The sequence below is a fragment of the Diuraphis noxia genome, unplaced genomic scaffold (assembly GCF_037042655.1).
Source record: "Diuraphis noxia isolate RWA-SAM2 unplaced genomic scaffold, SU_Dnox_SAM2 contig0002, whole genome shotgun sequence".
NCBI classification, from domain to species: domain Eukaryota; kingdom Metazoa; phylum Arthropoda; class Insecta; order Hemiptera; family Aphididae; genus Diuraphis; species Diuraphis noxia.
The window spans coordinates 55469561-55483327 of NW_028301712.1; the positions used below are offsets into that span (position 1 = coordinate 55469561).

General features: G+C 28.2%; 4 protein-coding genes and 1 long non-coding RNA gene across 7 annotated transcripts; 3 read left to right on the top strand and 2 right to left on the bottom strand.

Annotated features, from left to right (window-relative positions):
- Positions 1–1412: 1412 nt before the first annotated feature.
- On the bottom strand, positions 1413–3823 carry LOC107168464 (modifier of protein aggregation 4). Its single transcript, XM_015517881.2, has 3 exons — positions 3522–3823; positions 3323–3446; positions 1413–1759 (listed from the first exon to the last, which is right to left on the bottom strand). Exons 1-3 carry the CDS (start codon positions 3526–3528, stop codon positions 1708–1710), a joined length of 183 nt encoding a protein of 60 aa, XP_015373367.1. The 5' UTR covers positions 3529–3823; the 3' UTR covers positions 1413–1707.
- Positions 3824–4135: 312 nt separating this feature from the next.
- Positions 4136–6118, top strand: Trmt6 (tRNA methyltransferase 6 non-catalytic subunit). 2 transcript variants are annotated; one of them, XM_015517878.2, is made up of 2 exons: positions 4136–5533; positions 6096–6118. In XM_015517878.2, the coding sequence occupies exon 1, from the start codon at positions 4277–4279 to the stop codon at positions 5519–5521; it is 1245 nt and encodes a 414-aa protein (XP_015373364.1). In that variant the 5' UTR covers positions 4136–4276; the 3' UTR covers positions 5522–5533; positions 6096–6118. The 2 variants fall into 2 exon arrangements, with proteins under 2 accessions (XP_015373364.1, XP_089077161.1); XM_089221035.1 differs by lacking the exon at positions 6096–6118 and adding an exon at positions 6070–6089.
- LOC107168460 (uncharacterized) lies at positions 5530–10070 on the top strand. The gene is made up of 2 exons (XM_015517877.2): positions 5530–6309; positions 9669–10070. Exons 1-2 carry the CDS (start codon positions 6024–6026, stop codon positions 9977–9979), a joined length of 597 nt encoding a protein of 198 aa, XP_015373363.2. The 5' UTR covers positions 5530–6023; the 3' UTR covers positions 9980–10070.
- On the bottom strand, positions 6606–7648 carry LOC149058694 (uncharacterized). The gene is made up of 2 exons (XR_016190514.1): positions 7457–7648; positions 6606–7373 (listed from the first exon to the last, which is right to left on the bottom strand). It is a non-coding gene; the product is annotated as an uncharacterized LOC149058694 (long non-coding RNA).
- A 1264-nt stretch (positions 10071–11334) lies between the features above and the next one.
- On the top strand, positions 11335–13599 carry LOC107168465 (uncharacterized). Of its 2 annotated transcripts, XM_089218934.1 has the most exons (3): positions 11335–11487; positions 11566–12019; positions 12856–13599. In XM_089218934.1, exons 2-3 carry the CDS (start codon positions 11712–11714, stop codon positions 13385–13387), a joined length of 840 nt encoding a protein of 279 aa, XP_089075060.1. In that variant the 5' UTR covers positions 11335–11487; positions 11566–11711; the 3' UTR covers positions 13388–13599. The 2 variants fall into 2 exon arrangements, with proteins under 2 accessions (XP_089075060.1, XP_089075059.1); XM_089218933.1 differs by having other exon boundaries at positions 11345–12019.
- The last annotated feature ends 168 nt before the right edge of the window (positions 13600–13767 follow it).

The following is a 13767-nucleotide window of genomic DNA, read 5'->3' on the forward strand; positions in this document are numbered from 1 at the left end:
AGCAGCTTCCACTTCAAAAATCAATAAAATCCAAATCCTTCAAAACAAATTTTTAAGAATATGTTTTAAAGCGTCATGGTTCATGAGGAATAGACAAATCCACAACAACATAGGAATCCCCCTTCTCCAATACTGGATAAAAATACAATTCCAAAACTCAAAACATTCGATTGCGCAGTTTTACAATCTAGGAATCAAAACGAAAGATTGGCGTTTAAAACCATATCTACCACGAGATCTTCTAATACCAGACCAACGCAAAGACAAAGATCAACCATAATTTACCATCACAAATACTAACTTTGAAAAGTATATACACTTATCACAATATCTTAAACTAATATTATAATTAGTAATATATTCTTGTAATTTGTAATCTGGCTTGTAATAGCATATAATATGCTGAGACATTTTAATTTTAATCAATAATAATAATAAAAAAAAAATACAATATAATAATTATATTATATAGGATAAAAATTTGTGTAAATCCTGATAAAATTTACATGTTATGTGATAATATAAAATATTAATTAATAAATTGTTTTAACTATAGTAAACCTAGTGTTGCCCGGCGTGAAGAATAGGCAATATAGGTGTATAACTGGTTACTGCATTGTTTAATACTGTCCATTATTTATTACATCTTACTCAAAATAAAAATATGTATCATATTTATTGAAACACAATGAATGTTAATTAAAATAAAATATCCATTGCTTAAATACTGACATATAATACTTAATAAGAAATTCTAAATGTAGTGGCCTATTTTTGTATTACTAGAAAGAGTTTGCATTACACTGACTTCTATATCTTCTCAATTTAATATCATGAACTTGAAAAACATAATAAATTATGATAATAACATGTGCCTAATCTAAGTATTACATTTTTACATGAAAATCATAACATCAATATTTAGAATTACAGGACAACCCTATTTGTACATATTATATGTTTCATACTCAGAAACTACTTATCAAGATGAAACAAAATTATTAAAACAATTGTCATCTTAATAATTAATAATAAAAATAATGGTACATTATCAGATTAGTTAAAAAGACATTTGAATCACCTCAGTTCATAGAATATTTCTGAAATGGCATACAAATTATTTGAAAATATGGTCTTAAAATATAGTTTAATACCTTTATTATTTATAAGCAAAGGAGTAAATGTGAATCAGCATGCTGAAAAGTATTACCTTGTATATTATATTTGTATAGCTGTAAGTCTTAGGTCAATACATAAATTAACAGTTAACTTATAACATTATTTATTATTGCTAAAATGTTCTACTTTTTCAATAATAAATGCAATAAAATTGTTCGACAAAAATTTAAGTCTTGAACTTGGTTGTATAGGTGAAAATATTTAATGTAAAATAAATTGTATACAATAATAAATTAAATTTCAATGTCTAAAGTTTATTTCATATCTCAACAGTAATTATTAAAATTGTTACTTAATAATTAGAGTACAAGATAATCCTCAATTATATAATGCAACAAAGATACTTAAAAAGAATACAAGTGATTTATAAAAGAATATCATGTTTATGCTTTGCAAGGATAAAGATAATTGGACTAAAAGCAGTCTATAAATTTAAAGATGATTATAATGTAACATAATATAAAACTGAATTTATTTTGAGCTTAGAATTAAAAAGTACATCCGTGACACAAATATCCATTATACAGTTCATTTATCTTCTTGTTTTTTTAGTTGTTTTTCTCTCATTCTATCGGCATCTCTAAAAATAAAATATTTATAAGTGTATTTAATGACAATGTTCTAAATGTATACAAAATTAGTAGTAAATAATAAATTAAAGTTTCAGTTAAGATTTTCTAGGTTATATTTATAATAAACTTAAACAAATACTAAAAAAAATAATTGCTGCATAATAAAAACAGTTTAAGAGTTTTATTAAAACTAATAAAAGTCAAACCATTTTTTTGTGAAAAAAATTTTGGAAGGGGAATATTTTAGTCTTTAGGTACTTTTTTTTTTTAAATGGCATCCTATATTTTTTATTTAATATTTGTTTCATATTATGGTACTGGTCTAGTTGACCATCACTCAGGATGCATACACAGGAATCAATTCTAGGACGAGCATAACATAATATTACAATACAAACTAATATTCTATAATTTCATACGAGTTTTGTTGCATATTTAATTTCTAATTAATATTTTAAAACAACCAAACAAATAAACAATTATAAGTCTTCACACAACTAGTAGCTCTTTGAATTGCAACGTTTAAATAAAATACCTAATTAATTTAAACAATACCTATAATTATATTATATAGATTTTATCTAGTTTTTCTACTTATAAATAAATATAATAAAGCACATAAACAATAGTAAACAAAATCCTAGTGTATTTATGTTAAGTTGTTGGTGGGCGTCAACTTAACCTGTGTGGCAGGTTATATACAGGGTGAATTTTTATATCAAAGAACACTCATTATTTAAAAAAGTATAGACTTTTTCAAAATATTTTTTTACATAGTTTCAAGTTGTTGACAAACAAACGTTTTTATTAAAAAATTATATTTTTAAATATTTTTTATCCTTATCATTTTTAAGTTTTTTACTTTTTTGAATGACAACATAGAGTTTAAATTTCATATTCCAAAGCAGAATATATGGGGTTACCCCACAAAATGTTTTTCCACTACTCCGCTTGTCTAAACTTTAAATACTTATAACTCATAAACTACTCGTCCTAAATTCGATCTTAATGAATCAAAATACTTAGAAAAATATTCTGCTTTGGAATATGAAATTAAAACTCTATGTTGTCATTCAAAAAAGTAAAAACTAAAAAAATGATAAGGACAAAAAATATTAATTATATTTTTTAATAAAACCGTTTGTTTTTCAACAACTTGAAACTATGTAAAAAAATATTTTGAAAAAGTCAATACTTTTTTAAATAATAAGTGTTCTTCGATAAAAAAATCACCCTGTATATAAAGGTCAACAATTTAAATCATTTAAATAACGAATTTGCAAATTGAGAGCATAGGATGAAAGTAGGTAAGAAATCAATTAAGATCCTATGATTGGTGACTAACTACATAATTGGTTTATGTCCAATATTACAAATTTACCATACACCATTGAGCAAGTAAATAAAATTAAACATTTCTAAATCAAACATAGCATAACTATTTGTAATTTGTATTAAGTTATCAAATTTTAAATGACTATGGTGTGGAATTGTCAAAGGCGTAAACGTCAAATGTCAGTATTGAATTGATAATTGCAATAAGTATAATAAAAATAATAATGATTATTTACCTTTGTTTTCTTTGTTCCAGTGTCAATCCCTGATTTGAACCCTTGTCAGAAATCCCCTTTTTTTTAGCTTGTTCTAGTTGTTTCTTCTGATTTTTTTCACGCGCAAGATCTCTAGCGTTACCTCCTATCAAATAATCAACACATTTAACCTCTGCGAATAGTCATGAAATGTAGCATAAATTCTTTGAATGATACTTACTAGCCATTTCTTATCCGAGATTGGTGATTATTATTTACTGAGCTTCACAATCCACTAAAAATATCGACTATGCGTTCGCAACCGTGTAAAATCCTCAGAGGACGGGATGAAATAATTTTGCTGAAAAATTATGATTTATAAATTGATTGAATACGTAAGACTTATAAGTTAATAGTATCAATTATTGATTATCGAATAACCGAAAACAGAATACAGATCAAATTTAATATTATTATTATTATTTATACTTAATACTTTAATAGTGTAAGGGCACAATTTTTTTTTCTTATGAACCTAAATGTCCTAAATGCTAATTACAAAATGATAACATTGGTCTTTCAATTGTTCGTGATGGAAGTATGGTATCAATAGTACCACGGTTGTTGATAACTATATTATATATATTCCGAGATCAGCTGACACCATCAATGTAACCATAGAACAGTGATGTAACCAACATGACGTTTACATTTTATAAATAATAATAAATCCGTATGCCATATAATAACCTTATACCATGGTTGAATCACAGAACGTTGAATACAACCACATTTAGAGTATACTCTATGTTTTGACCATGCGGATGTTATCGAATGTTTAAAATTTCAAAATATAATATTTTAAATGATAAGAATTTAAAAGTCAGAAATTTCAAACGAAATTTTTTCTTGTAAAATTTTAAATTACATTTTTTAAAAATATTTTTAAGTTTAACTAAAAGTGTACCTACTGACCGAAATTATTAAGTAAATATCATGACGGCTACAAATCTTGAGAATATTATCACCAGAGGTCATTATTTAGTTATTAACAAAAACGAAACTTATTTAATTCATCAAATATCGAACAAAGCCATATTGAAATTAGGCCGAGATGTCATCGATCTCAAGGCGGCTATTGGACAACCGTTCTCATCTACTTTCAAATTGGAGCCAATACCAGACAAAAAAAGACATTACACTCTTGTTATGTGTAACGATAATCAGGCGCGTAACATATGGTCAACAAATGGTTCCGGAACAGATAATAAACTCATAACCGATGATAGTTCATCTCAGTTGCTGAGCACTGACGAAATAATAGCGTTGAAAGAAAGTGGAGAAAGTGGGCAGAATATTGTTGAACGTTTGTTAGAAAACAGCAAAACTTTTCAGCTAAAAACTGAATATGCTCAAGAAAAATACTTGAAAAAAAAAGCCAGGAAATACTGTGATTATTTAACTATATTTAAACCGTCAATACGGCTTATAACAGATGTGTTGTACAAGCAGCAGACACTTCCTAAGACTATAGCTTTAAGGTTTGATACATTGGCTCAGATATTATGCCGTGTGAATTTGGATCCTGGAGGCAAGTATTTGTTGTATGAAAATGGAAGTCAAGGATTGTTACAAGCGGCACTTCTTAACCAACTGCATGATAATGGGTGCCTTGTACACATATTCTCTTCAACATCTGAACAAAATGCATTAAGAGCAGTGAAGGCTATGAATTTTTCTGAAACTAAAATAAAACAAATGTTAACTGTAAGTTTATATGAAATACTGAATATAAAAAATGAAAACAATATTTCAGCAGAAAAAGATGAAGAAGATGTACCTAATTGTTCGGATGAGAAAAAAAGAAAAAGTAATGAAGCATATACACAAATTAAGAAGAAACATCGGCCAATAACAAGTACAGATGGTTTAAATTTTATAAAATCAAATAAATTTGATGGCCTAATTGTAGTCTGCAGAGAGGAACCAACTGAATTTGTTAAGACACTTTTACCATATTTATCTTTGTCAAGACCTTTTGTTGTTTATTCAGCATATAGAGAAGTGTTAGTTTCTATGTATGCTGAATTTAAAATGAGAAGAGACGTAGTATTTCTTCGACTGACCGATAATTTTATGAGATACCATCAAGTCCTTCCAAATAGAACACATCCTGATGTTACAATGGATGATGGAGGTGGTTATTTGTTTTCTGGATTATTTGTCGCTGGAAGTACATAGTACGACTGTAAAGTATGTCATTATTAAATGTTGTTATTTTCTCAACAAATGTTGATTAATTTTTACTTATTTAAATATCCATTATTTCCTAATCCCTAAGATAAATATAAATATAATCATATCAATATAAATTTATAAATTTATCCCTAGATAAATTTGAAATAAGATAATTAATTAATTACACATTTGCTGTATTATTTTTATATTCAAATTTTCATACAAAATGAAAACATCAAATATATAACAAACAACAATGATTCAGAAATGAGTAATTACCTAATATCTTTTGTTGAGTAAAGATTGTCCATGGTTATAGTTTAGTTGGATACTTGGATTGAAGACTATAATAGTATAATATACAATTTTAAGTTATCTATGTTTAACATTCATAATAAATACATGAATACATCTACCATAGATATTCTATGGAAATATTTATATTATTTTGACAAATTTCTCAATTTTTTTATTTCTGAAAATTTCTACAATACAATTCAACACAATGTATGATGTTGATTTTTTTAAGAAACTTTGTTTTATTTTGATAGTAATTTTTCATATGTTTCATGGTCAGTTGTTGAAAAATGATTTGGAAAACAATTTAATTTGTGGACTTTCTAAGAAACAAGTACATGAAGCAATGTCTTATACTAATAATAAGCATAAAACCAAAGGTATAGTTAAAAATTTAGAGTGCTTGGAAGAAAGGAACATCACTAACGATCGTTGCCTGACAGAACAACACAAATTAATTGAATGTCTTCAGAAAGAATATTTTTTGGCCAAAGGTAAACTGTAAAATTTAATACCATATAGTGTACTTATAATTATTAGTTTATGATCATAAATTATAAAGGATAAGATTATATAACAAATAATAATTTATTATTATTATACAGGGTATATTCTATCAGCGGCACAATCATAGGGGTATACCTTCAAGGCTGTTTAATAAGACCTATTTTTCCTGTGAAGTAAATTAAGTCAACATTGTTTGATATAATATACCATATTTATGCCCATATGGGTATACAACATGTATGATATATTATTTGTAGTGATAGGTCAAACCCTGATTTATAAATAATTTACTATCAATTTTTATTTTTTTTAAATAACTTTTGAATTGTACAAATATTTGGTCTTTGAATTATCATGACTATTAAGTACGAAGTCTAGTTCAACTAATATTAAGTTCAATTTTCGAACAGTAAATAAGATGCTTGATTATATTCGGTTTGAAGTTTTTGCATACAGAGCTCGAATTTCGAAGGGTTCGGTTTAATTCGGTTAAGTTCGACCCATCACTATTTATTTGGATATTATATTTAGGTACCTTCTTTTAGAAAGTAGTTACCTTTTTTTTTTTCGAATCGTGGCGATACAGGCGGGGAACTTTACCCTGGGGTGGGCCAGACTTCCCCCTGCATCCACATCATTTGTTATAATCAAATCGTTAATACATCATTATTTACTTATAACATAACTTCTACGAGCATCGCTCCACAAGAAAGAGAGGGCTCTATCCCTCTGATTTTGGCCTAGGCCCACAAAAAATATTCCTTAACTAATTGGTAAGAAATCATTTTCTGCCCTTTGTATGTTCCGCTCATCTTCTTTGGTTGATATCATAATAGTGATAAACTGCTTCACCGCTTTCCAGGCTTCCAGCATTACCCCTACGAGGCTATCTGATTCCATCTCCGCCTCCATGGACACTTCCTATTCTCTCCTCTGCCGCCACCATCTATCACATCTAAACAACGTGTGCTCTGCATCATCTAGATATCATAGCCAGGTCTTATTAATAACACGTCAATTGTCATTGTATATGTCCCGAGAAAGTAGTTACCTATTTTAAGGACAAAATACAAGAGTTAGAATAGTTAGATACAAGATACACCGTAGGTACCTGCTGGATTACATAACAAGTACCTAAACGTGATGTCGAGATTATAGAAATGTATCTATGCAGGTACTAGATTTTGAGTTAACCATAGACATGTTTAAACAATTTTTTATATATGTCTATGGAGTTAACAACAATATATTAACTGCGATAGATGAGTTGATTTCCGACATTAAGGAGTAGGTAGGTATGAGTTGATTCCTTATTGTTGTACAATTTCATTACCTGTATATATCAATTTATAAATCAATGTGATAGACATTTTTTTAAATAAATATAATACAAAAAATAATTTATAAATAAAAATTATATGATTTTCAAAGTATGAAAAAACAACATTTTGAGAAAATTGTCAGCCAACCTCCTCGTGATGACATTTATGCTAATAAACTAAATATTGTACTAAACATTGAAAAAAATATAAAAATGACCGGGGAATCAACTTACTCAACGGTATCGGTGCAGGTAAACAGGTACCCGGGAATCAACTCGTACGCAGCTATATTAACACATTTACCTAATTTAAAAAAATTCTGAGTTGATTTAAAACAATAATTATGGTGGTTGTTGAACTGGTAGGTGCAGATTCAGAGTGGTGAAGGGGGATCACACACCCTTTAATCACTAAAGACTGGTTTGTATTTTGAATAACATTTTAATTATGAATTTATGATACATTGCCACATCGGATCCAATTTTTTCTTTTATACTATTTTATTATATTTCTGGAAGTCAAGAATTCAACACACTTTGTGGTTTTTACGTAGTATGTTACAATTTAGGCAGCTTAGTTATAAATTATAATCATATGAAGACAATTTTTTAATTACCATAAGGTAATACAAATAAATAAACTATAATATATCATCTTAAGAAATAGAGCCTGACCATACTATATTATCTCTTCAGAATTGGTTTTTGTATATTACAATGATTTTATGAATTACTTTTAAATTAAAATTTGACACATCCATTACAGTTATCTATACACTACATACAATGACGAGGAACGCATTCATAATAAGTCATAATCTACTATATATTCACTATACAGATTTCTTGGGTTTGTGTTTACTTTTTTGAGGACATGAATTTCTTTTTATAATAAAAAACAAAAAATTTGGTAAATTACGATGTAAAGAAGATACCTATCCATTACATAACGTTCGTTACATAAAATATGAGAATCCAATAAATACCTAGGTACCTTTAGACGATGCTTGCGTTGGTAATAGAGTTGAATAGTATCTAAATATTTTTTTGTTTTTAAATTGGATAATATTTTACAAAAATGAATAGGAATTTTGGTACATTAATACCTAGTTAATATCTATAATCTATATAGTAATTTATTACCACTATCGTCACTATCCAGTGTGTAGAACGTATAATGCCTTGTTTACACGTGACGAGTACTCGGCCGTGTCACTCGTTATGTTGCTCGGTCTTGGTAGTGGGGGTAGTCACTCGGCCCAGCGAATAGAAACTGTTTCTATTAACTCGCCTGCTTATTTTACTCGTCCGATTACTAGGCCGAGTACTGGTTTCTTGAGTTCACACGGGACAGTGCTCGGCCGAGTACTCGTCACGTGTAAACAAGGCATAAGTATTATACAAGGTTTATAGATCCTTAAACCTTGGGTATTAATGTATTATAGACATTATATCATTGATTATAGAATTGTTCTTTATATGCAGAGGCGTATTTAGGCACAGGACCTAGCGGCAACATTGGAGGGCGGCAAATTTCAACAATTTTTTTTACAAAATTAGAAAAATTATTTTTCATTTGAATATTTGATGAAATCAAACTCAACTAATTTTTGTTCGCTCAAAATTAATCATATATCAACATTATATCTCAATGTATCTTTTTAATATAATATAATAAATTGTATATTTAAATACGTTTTAGAAATAATTGTAGGATGGATGAAGGGGGAGGAAGGCGGCGAATTGGAAAGTGCCTAGAGGCGGAAAAACCTTAAATACGCCACTGTTTATATGGTATTACCATATTCTACTTGGAGGCTTCAACACGTTATTAGTGCAATTTATTTTTTATTTTCTCTGATCTAAAACGTTTGGCCGTTTATTCATTGTATGTCTTTATAATATAATTACATCATATCTATGCTTGATCCACAGTTATAAACGTTTATGTCATATATACTACAAATTATAATATGATAATGATAAGCGATAATGTAAATTAACAATAAATTATATTATTTACAGAACAAGGGAATGAGGTTATTGAAACTAATTTAGCAAATAAGGACAAAAAACTTCAAGACATGATTAAGAAACGTAGCTTACAAAATATTATCGATGAAAATGAAGCATTGGATATCATGGCTAGAGACTATGAAGAAACACTCATACAACATTTGCAATCTATTGACAATTTGATGAAAAAAACAATTTGTGTTGACGATATAACTAAAGCGCTAACTAACACAAAAGTGGAACTGACTTCAGTACTACGGCAGCAGATATTGAAAAATAACACTGATAAAATAGGTAGACTTGGCATATATTATAATTAATAATATTCTGCAGAATGCATGATATATTAGCTCTGCTTATAGTTAGGTACCTAATACTTGTCTAATTATATGAATTCGAATGAAATGAAATTAAGACTTATTATATATTTACATGTTCGATGTTTAAATAATATGAAATAATTGTTATACAAATTGGTTATTTATTTATAATTTTTGGCTGGCCAACCCATAATATAACTAATATTATACCTAAAGGCCAAAAATTACACACAATATAGTAACTACATGTTAATATTAACAAAAAAAAAAGATATCTAACTTATTAAAATCATTTACCAAATCATTAAATCTATTCGGAATTAAAATTCATGAGTTATAACTACTTAGTAGGTATTTAAGTCAGGGGCGTAATTAAGGGGGGGTGAGTGGGATATATCCCCCCAGAGCCTATATAATGTGGATATTTATATATTAATTTGAAGCTTATGGAATTATATATTTTATCGTGCTGACATCACGACGAAATATATTAAATATGATTAATATCAAGAAATCTATAAATTGTCATTTAATTTAGAAGTAAATTTTAATTCTAATATATTCAAAATTTACATTTTGAAGAAATTATTATAATATTGTATAGGTACTAAATTGTGTAGAATTTTAAAGCACATTTATTAATACATTTTGTGAACATATATATTAATTTAAGAATTTTTGATGAAATAGTTTTCCCAGATATTGTACTTGAAAATCTAAGTATTTTGTATGGAAAAAATGTTTATCCCCCCCCCCCCCCCCCTAAGACAAATTCCTAATTACGCCACTGATTTAAGTTAAATAATTTAACGCGATGTAAAGAAGATTTTCTTTACATCGTAGTGGCCGACGTCCGTGGTACTGCTACACTTAATTAAATTATTAAGAACGTTAGGATGAACTCAATATTCAATAGGGGTTATTTTACAATATATATGTGGTATTATTTTTGTAGTATTTCTGGTACCTGTATTTAATATTTATTAATATTTATTAAAAATAGATATTAAACCTGATGGGAAGTTAAAGCTACTGTTCTATGGTTAAAGGCATTATAACAACAAATAAGGAATAAGTTGCAATTTTAATTTCTATTTTTCTAATAATTTTCAAAATAGTTAAAACTTAAAAGTTGATTTGATACCAAGGTGGATATAATATATATATACATCATAGACCTAGTATAAGGTCTATGATATACATTCACATTGGTTGATACCATAGATAATAGAAGAATTCTTCTATTATCTATGGTTGATACAAATACATATTTACAACCTCATTGAAAATTATTTGACAACGGTTGGTCACATTGTAGTTGTATCCTTTGTAGCAACGACGGTTTTATGATAAGGTTTTTTTTTTATGATGTCTGAGCAGAACACGCTACAAGTTTTTGGTTCATGACTGAAGTGAAGCATTTTGGTCTGAAGTGAAAAGCGTGTCTTTCTGTTACAGTATTTTACTTAACTTTTCAGGTAATTGTAATCTGGTAATTTACGTTATTGGTAAGTAGCAAATGGCCCATCAATACTTGGACCAAGGTTCTGCTATTTTAAAAGACGATAAGGGTTACTTCGTTCCAGCTACACAACGCGCAGACGGCACTTGGCGTAAGGAAAGACGGCTCAAGAATAACTATATTCCCCAAGACGAAGTAAAACTTTACGAATCTAAAGGTAAAAAATTCGTTGCCAATAAACCTACATTACCTCCCGGTGCACCTGTTGCAATGGTTGCGGTACCTAAACAATCACGACAAACCAAACAAGTTCTCACCGAAAAACAACCTAAACAGGAGAAAATTAAAATCCCTGAGGTACAAAAACAAATGGATAAGCCAGTAGTAAAGCAGCCTGAGGTAGAGACAGGAACTGACCCTGTCAAACGGGTGAGAAATCTTAAGAAAAAGTTGAAAAATATTGAAGAGTTGGAAATCAAAGTTTCCGAAGGACATTCTATTGATAATGATCAACGTAAAAAGATTTCGTCCAAAACTACAGTTATCAAGGAGATTGCTCATCTTGAAGCACTTGTGAAGTAAGATTTAATATGGTTAATTATGATTTATTATTGTCAATAAACGATGGCGGCGCCGCGGAAGCAATGCGAAAGCAGATCCCGCGCCGTCGTCGGTTAAAACAGAAAAAAAAAAAAAAAATTAAATTATGATTTATTATAAATTATACTTACTTATACAGGGTGATTCTTTTAAGTGGGTACACTAATTATTTCGAAAAGTATTTACTTTGTTCAAAATATTTTTTTACATGGTTTCAAGTTGTTAAAAAAACAACGTTTTTATTAAAAAATTATATTTTTAAATATTTTTTATCCTTATAATTTTTTAAGTTTTTACTTTTTTGAATGACAGCATAGAGTTTTAATTTCATATTCCAAAGCAGAATATTTTTCTTAGTATTTTGATTCATAAAAATCGAATTTAGGGCTAGTAGTTTTTGAGTTATAAGTATTTAAAGTTTAGATTGGCAGAGTGAAGTGGTACGGGTTACCCCGCAAAATGTTGGTCCACTACTCCGCTTGTCCAAACTTTAAATACATATAACTCATAAATTACTCGTCCTAAATTCGATTTTTATGAATCAAAATTCTTAGAAAAATATTCTGCTTTGGAATATGAAATTAAAACTCTATGTTGTCATACAAAAAAGTAAAAAACTTAAAAAAATTATAAGAATAAAAAATATTTAAAAATATAATTTTTTAATAAAAGCGTTGGTTTTTTAACAACTTGAAACCATGTAAAAAAATATTTTGTAAAAAGTAAATACTTTTCGAGATAATTGGTGTACCCACTTTAAAGAATCACTCTGTATACTAATTTTTATTGTAAATATTTCTTTTTTGTTTCATAGAATTATGTTTCCTTCGCCTCCTAAACCAACCAAGAAGGAAGGTAAGAAAGATGCTAAAAAAGATAATAAGAAAGAAACGTCCAAAAAAGAAACAAAACAAGACAACAAACCAAGCAAGGTTAGTGATAAAAAACCATTGACAAATGGTACTCAAGTCAAGAAGGTTGAAAAAAAAACAATCCCTCCAGTACAACAAAATGGTGCAGCAGCTGTTAAAAAGACTGAAAAGGTCACCAAACCTGAAGTTAAAACAAAAGCTCAGCCGAAAACCCAAACACAATCTCAAAGTAAGACTCAAGTTCAACCTAAAGCGCAACCTAAAGCAAAACCTGCTGCGCCTGTTATTGAGATTTCAATTGAAGCAGCTAAAAGAATTAGGAATCTCAAGAAAAAGTTGAAGACTATTGATGAACTGGAACTTAAGGTTGCTCAAGGTGGTAAAATTGATAATGATCAACGTGTGAAGATATCTAAAAAGAGCGAAGTATTGGCAGAAATCCACGCTCTTGAAAGTGGCAAGTTAAAAGCCTGATTCTTTTAAGTATTACAGAAGTTAACAATTTATTTTCTGTTGGTATATATTATATATATATCTGATTATATTGATTATGATTTAGAAAAATGAAATTTCTGTTTTGAAAAAGTATTTTTTTTTTTTAAGTTGTGTTCAAACTATTTCAATTTTTTCTTCCTAATTAATATAATTGACAAAAATCAATTAAATAATAACCAAATTTCATAAAATGTGTTTATATTATTTGAATTACTTATAATTCTTTTCCCTTATAAAAAATAAATACTCTAGAAATATATGAGTATATGTGTGTATGTATTAATATCAAGAGACCTATTCTTGGTTACCATTAAAATATACCTATTTAAATTCAATGATATTACATAAAAAAAGTGTAT

What these genes read in the sequence shown, in the direction of transcription:
- LOC107168464 (XM_015517881.2), bottom strand. An exon ending in CTGGAACAAAGAAAACAAAG is followed by an intron (nt 1,760 to 3,322) that starts GTAAATAATCAT and finishes TTTTATTTTTAG; the next exon opens with AGATGCCGATAGAATGAGAG.
- Trmt6 (XM_015517878.2), top strand. Translation starts at nt 4,277, where the DNA reads ATGACGGCTACAAATCTTGAGAATATTATCACCAGAGGTCATTATTTA.
- LOC107168460 (XM_015517877.2), top strand. Translation starts at nt 6,024, where the DNA reads ATGTATGATGTTGATTTTTTTAAGAAACTTTGTTTTATTTTGATAGTA. An exon ending in AGAATATTTTTTGGCCAAAG is followed by an intron (nt 6,310 to 9,668) that starts GTAAACTGTAAA and finishes TATTATTTACAG; the next exon opens with AACAAGGGAATGAGGTTATT.
- LOC107168465 (XM_089218933.1), top strand. Translation starts at nt 11,499, where the DNA reads ATGGCCCATCAATACTTGGACCAAGGTTCTGCTATTTTAAAAGACGAT. An exon ending in CATCTTGAAGCACTTGTGAA is followed by an intron (nt 12,020 to 12,855) that starts GTAAGATTTAAT and finishes TTTGTTTCATAG; the next exon opens with AATTATGTTTCCTTCGCCTC.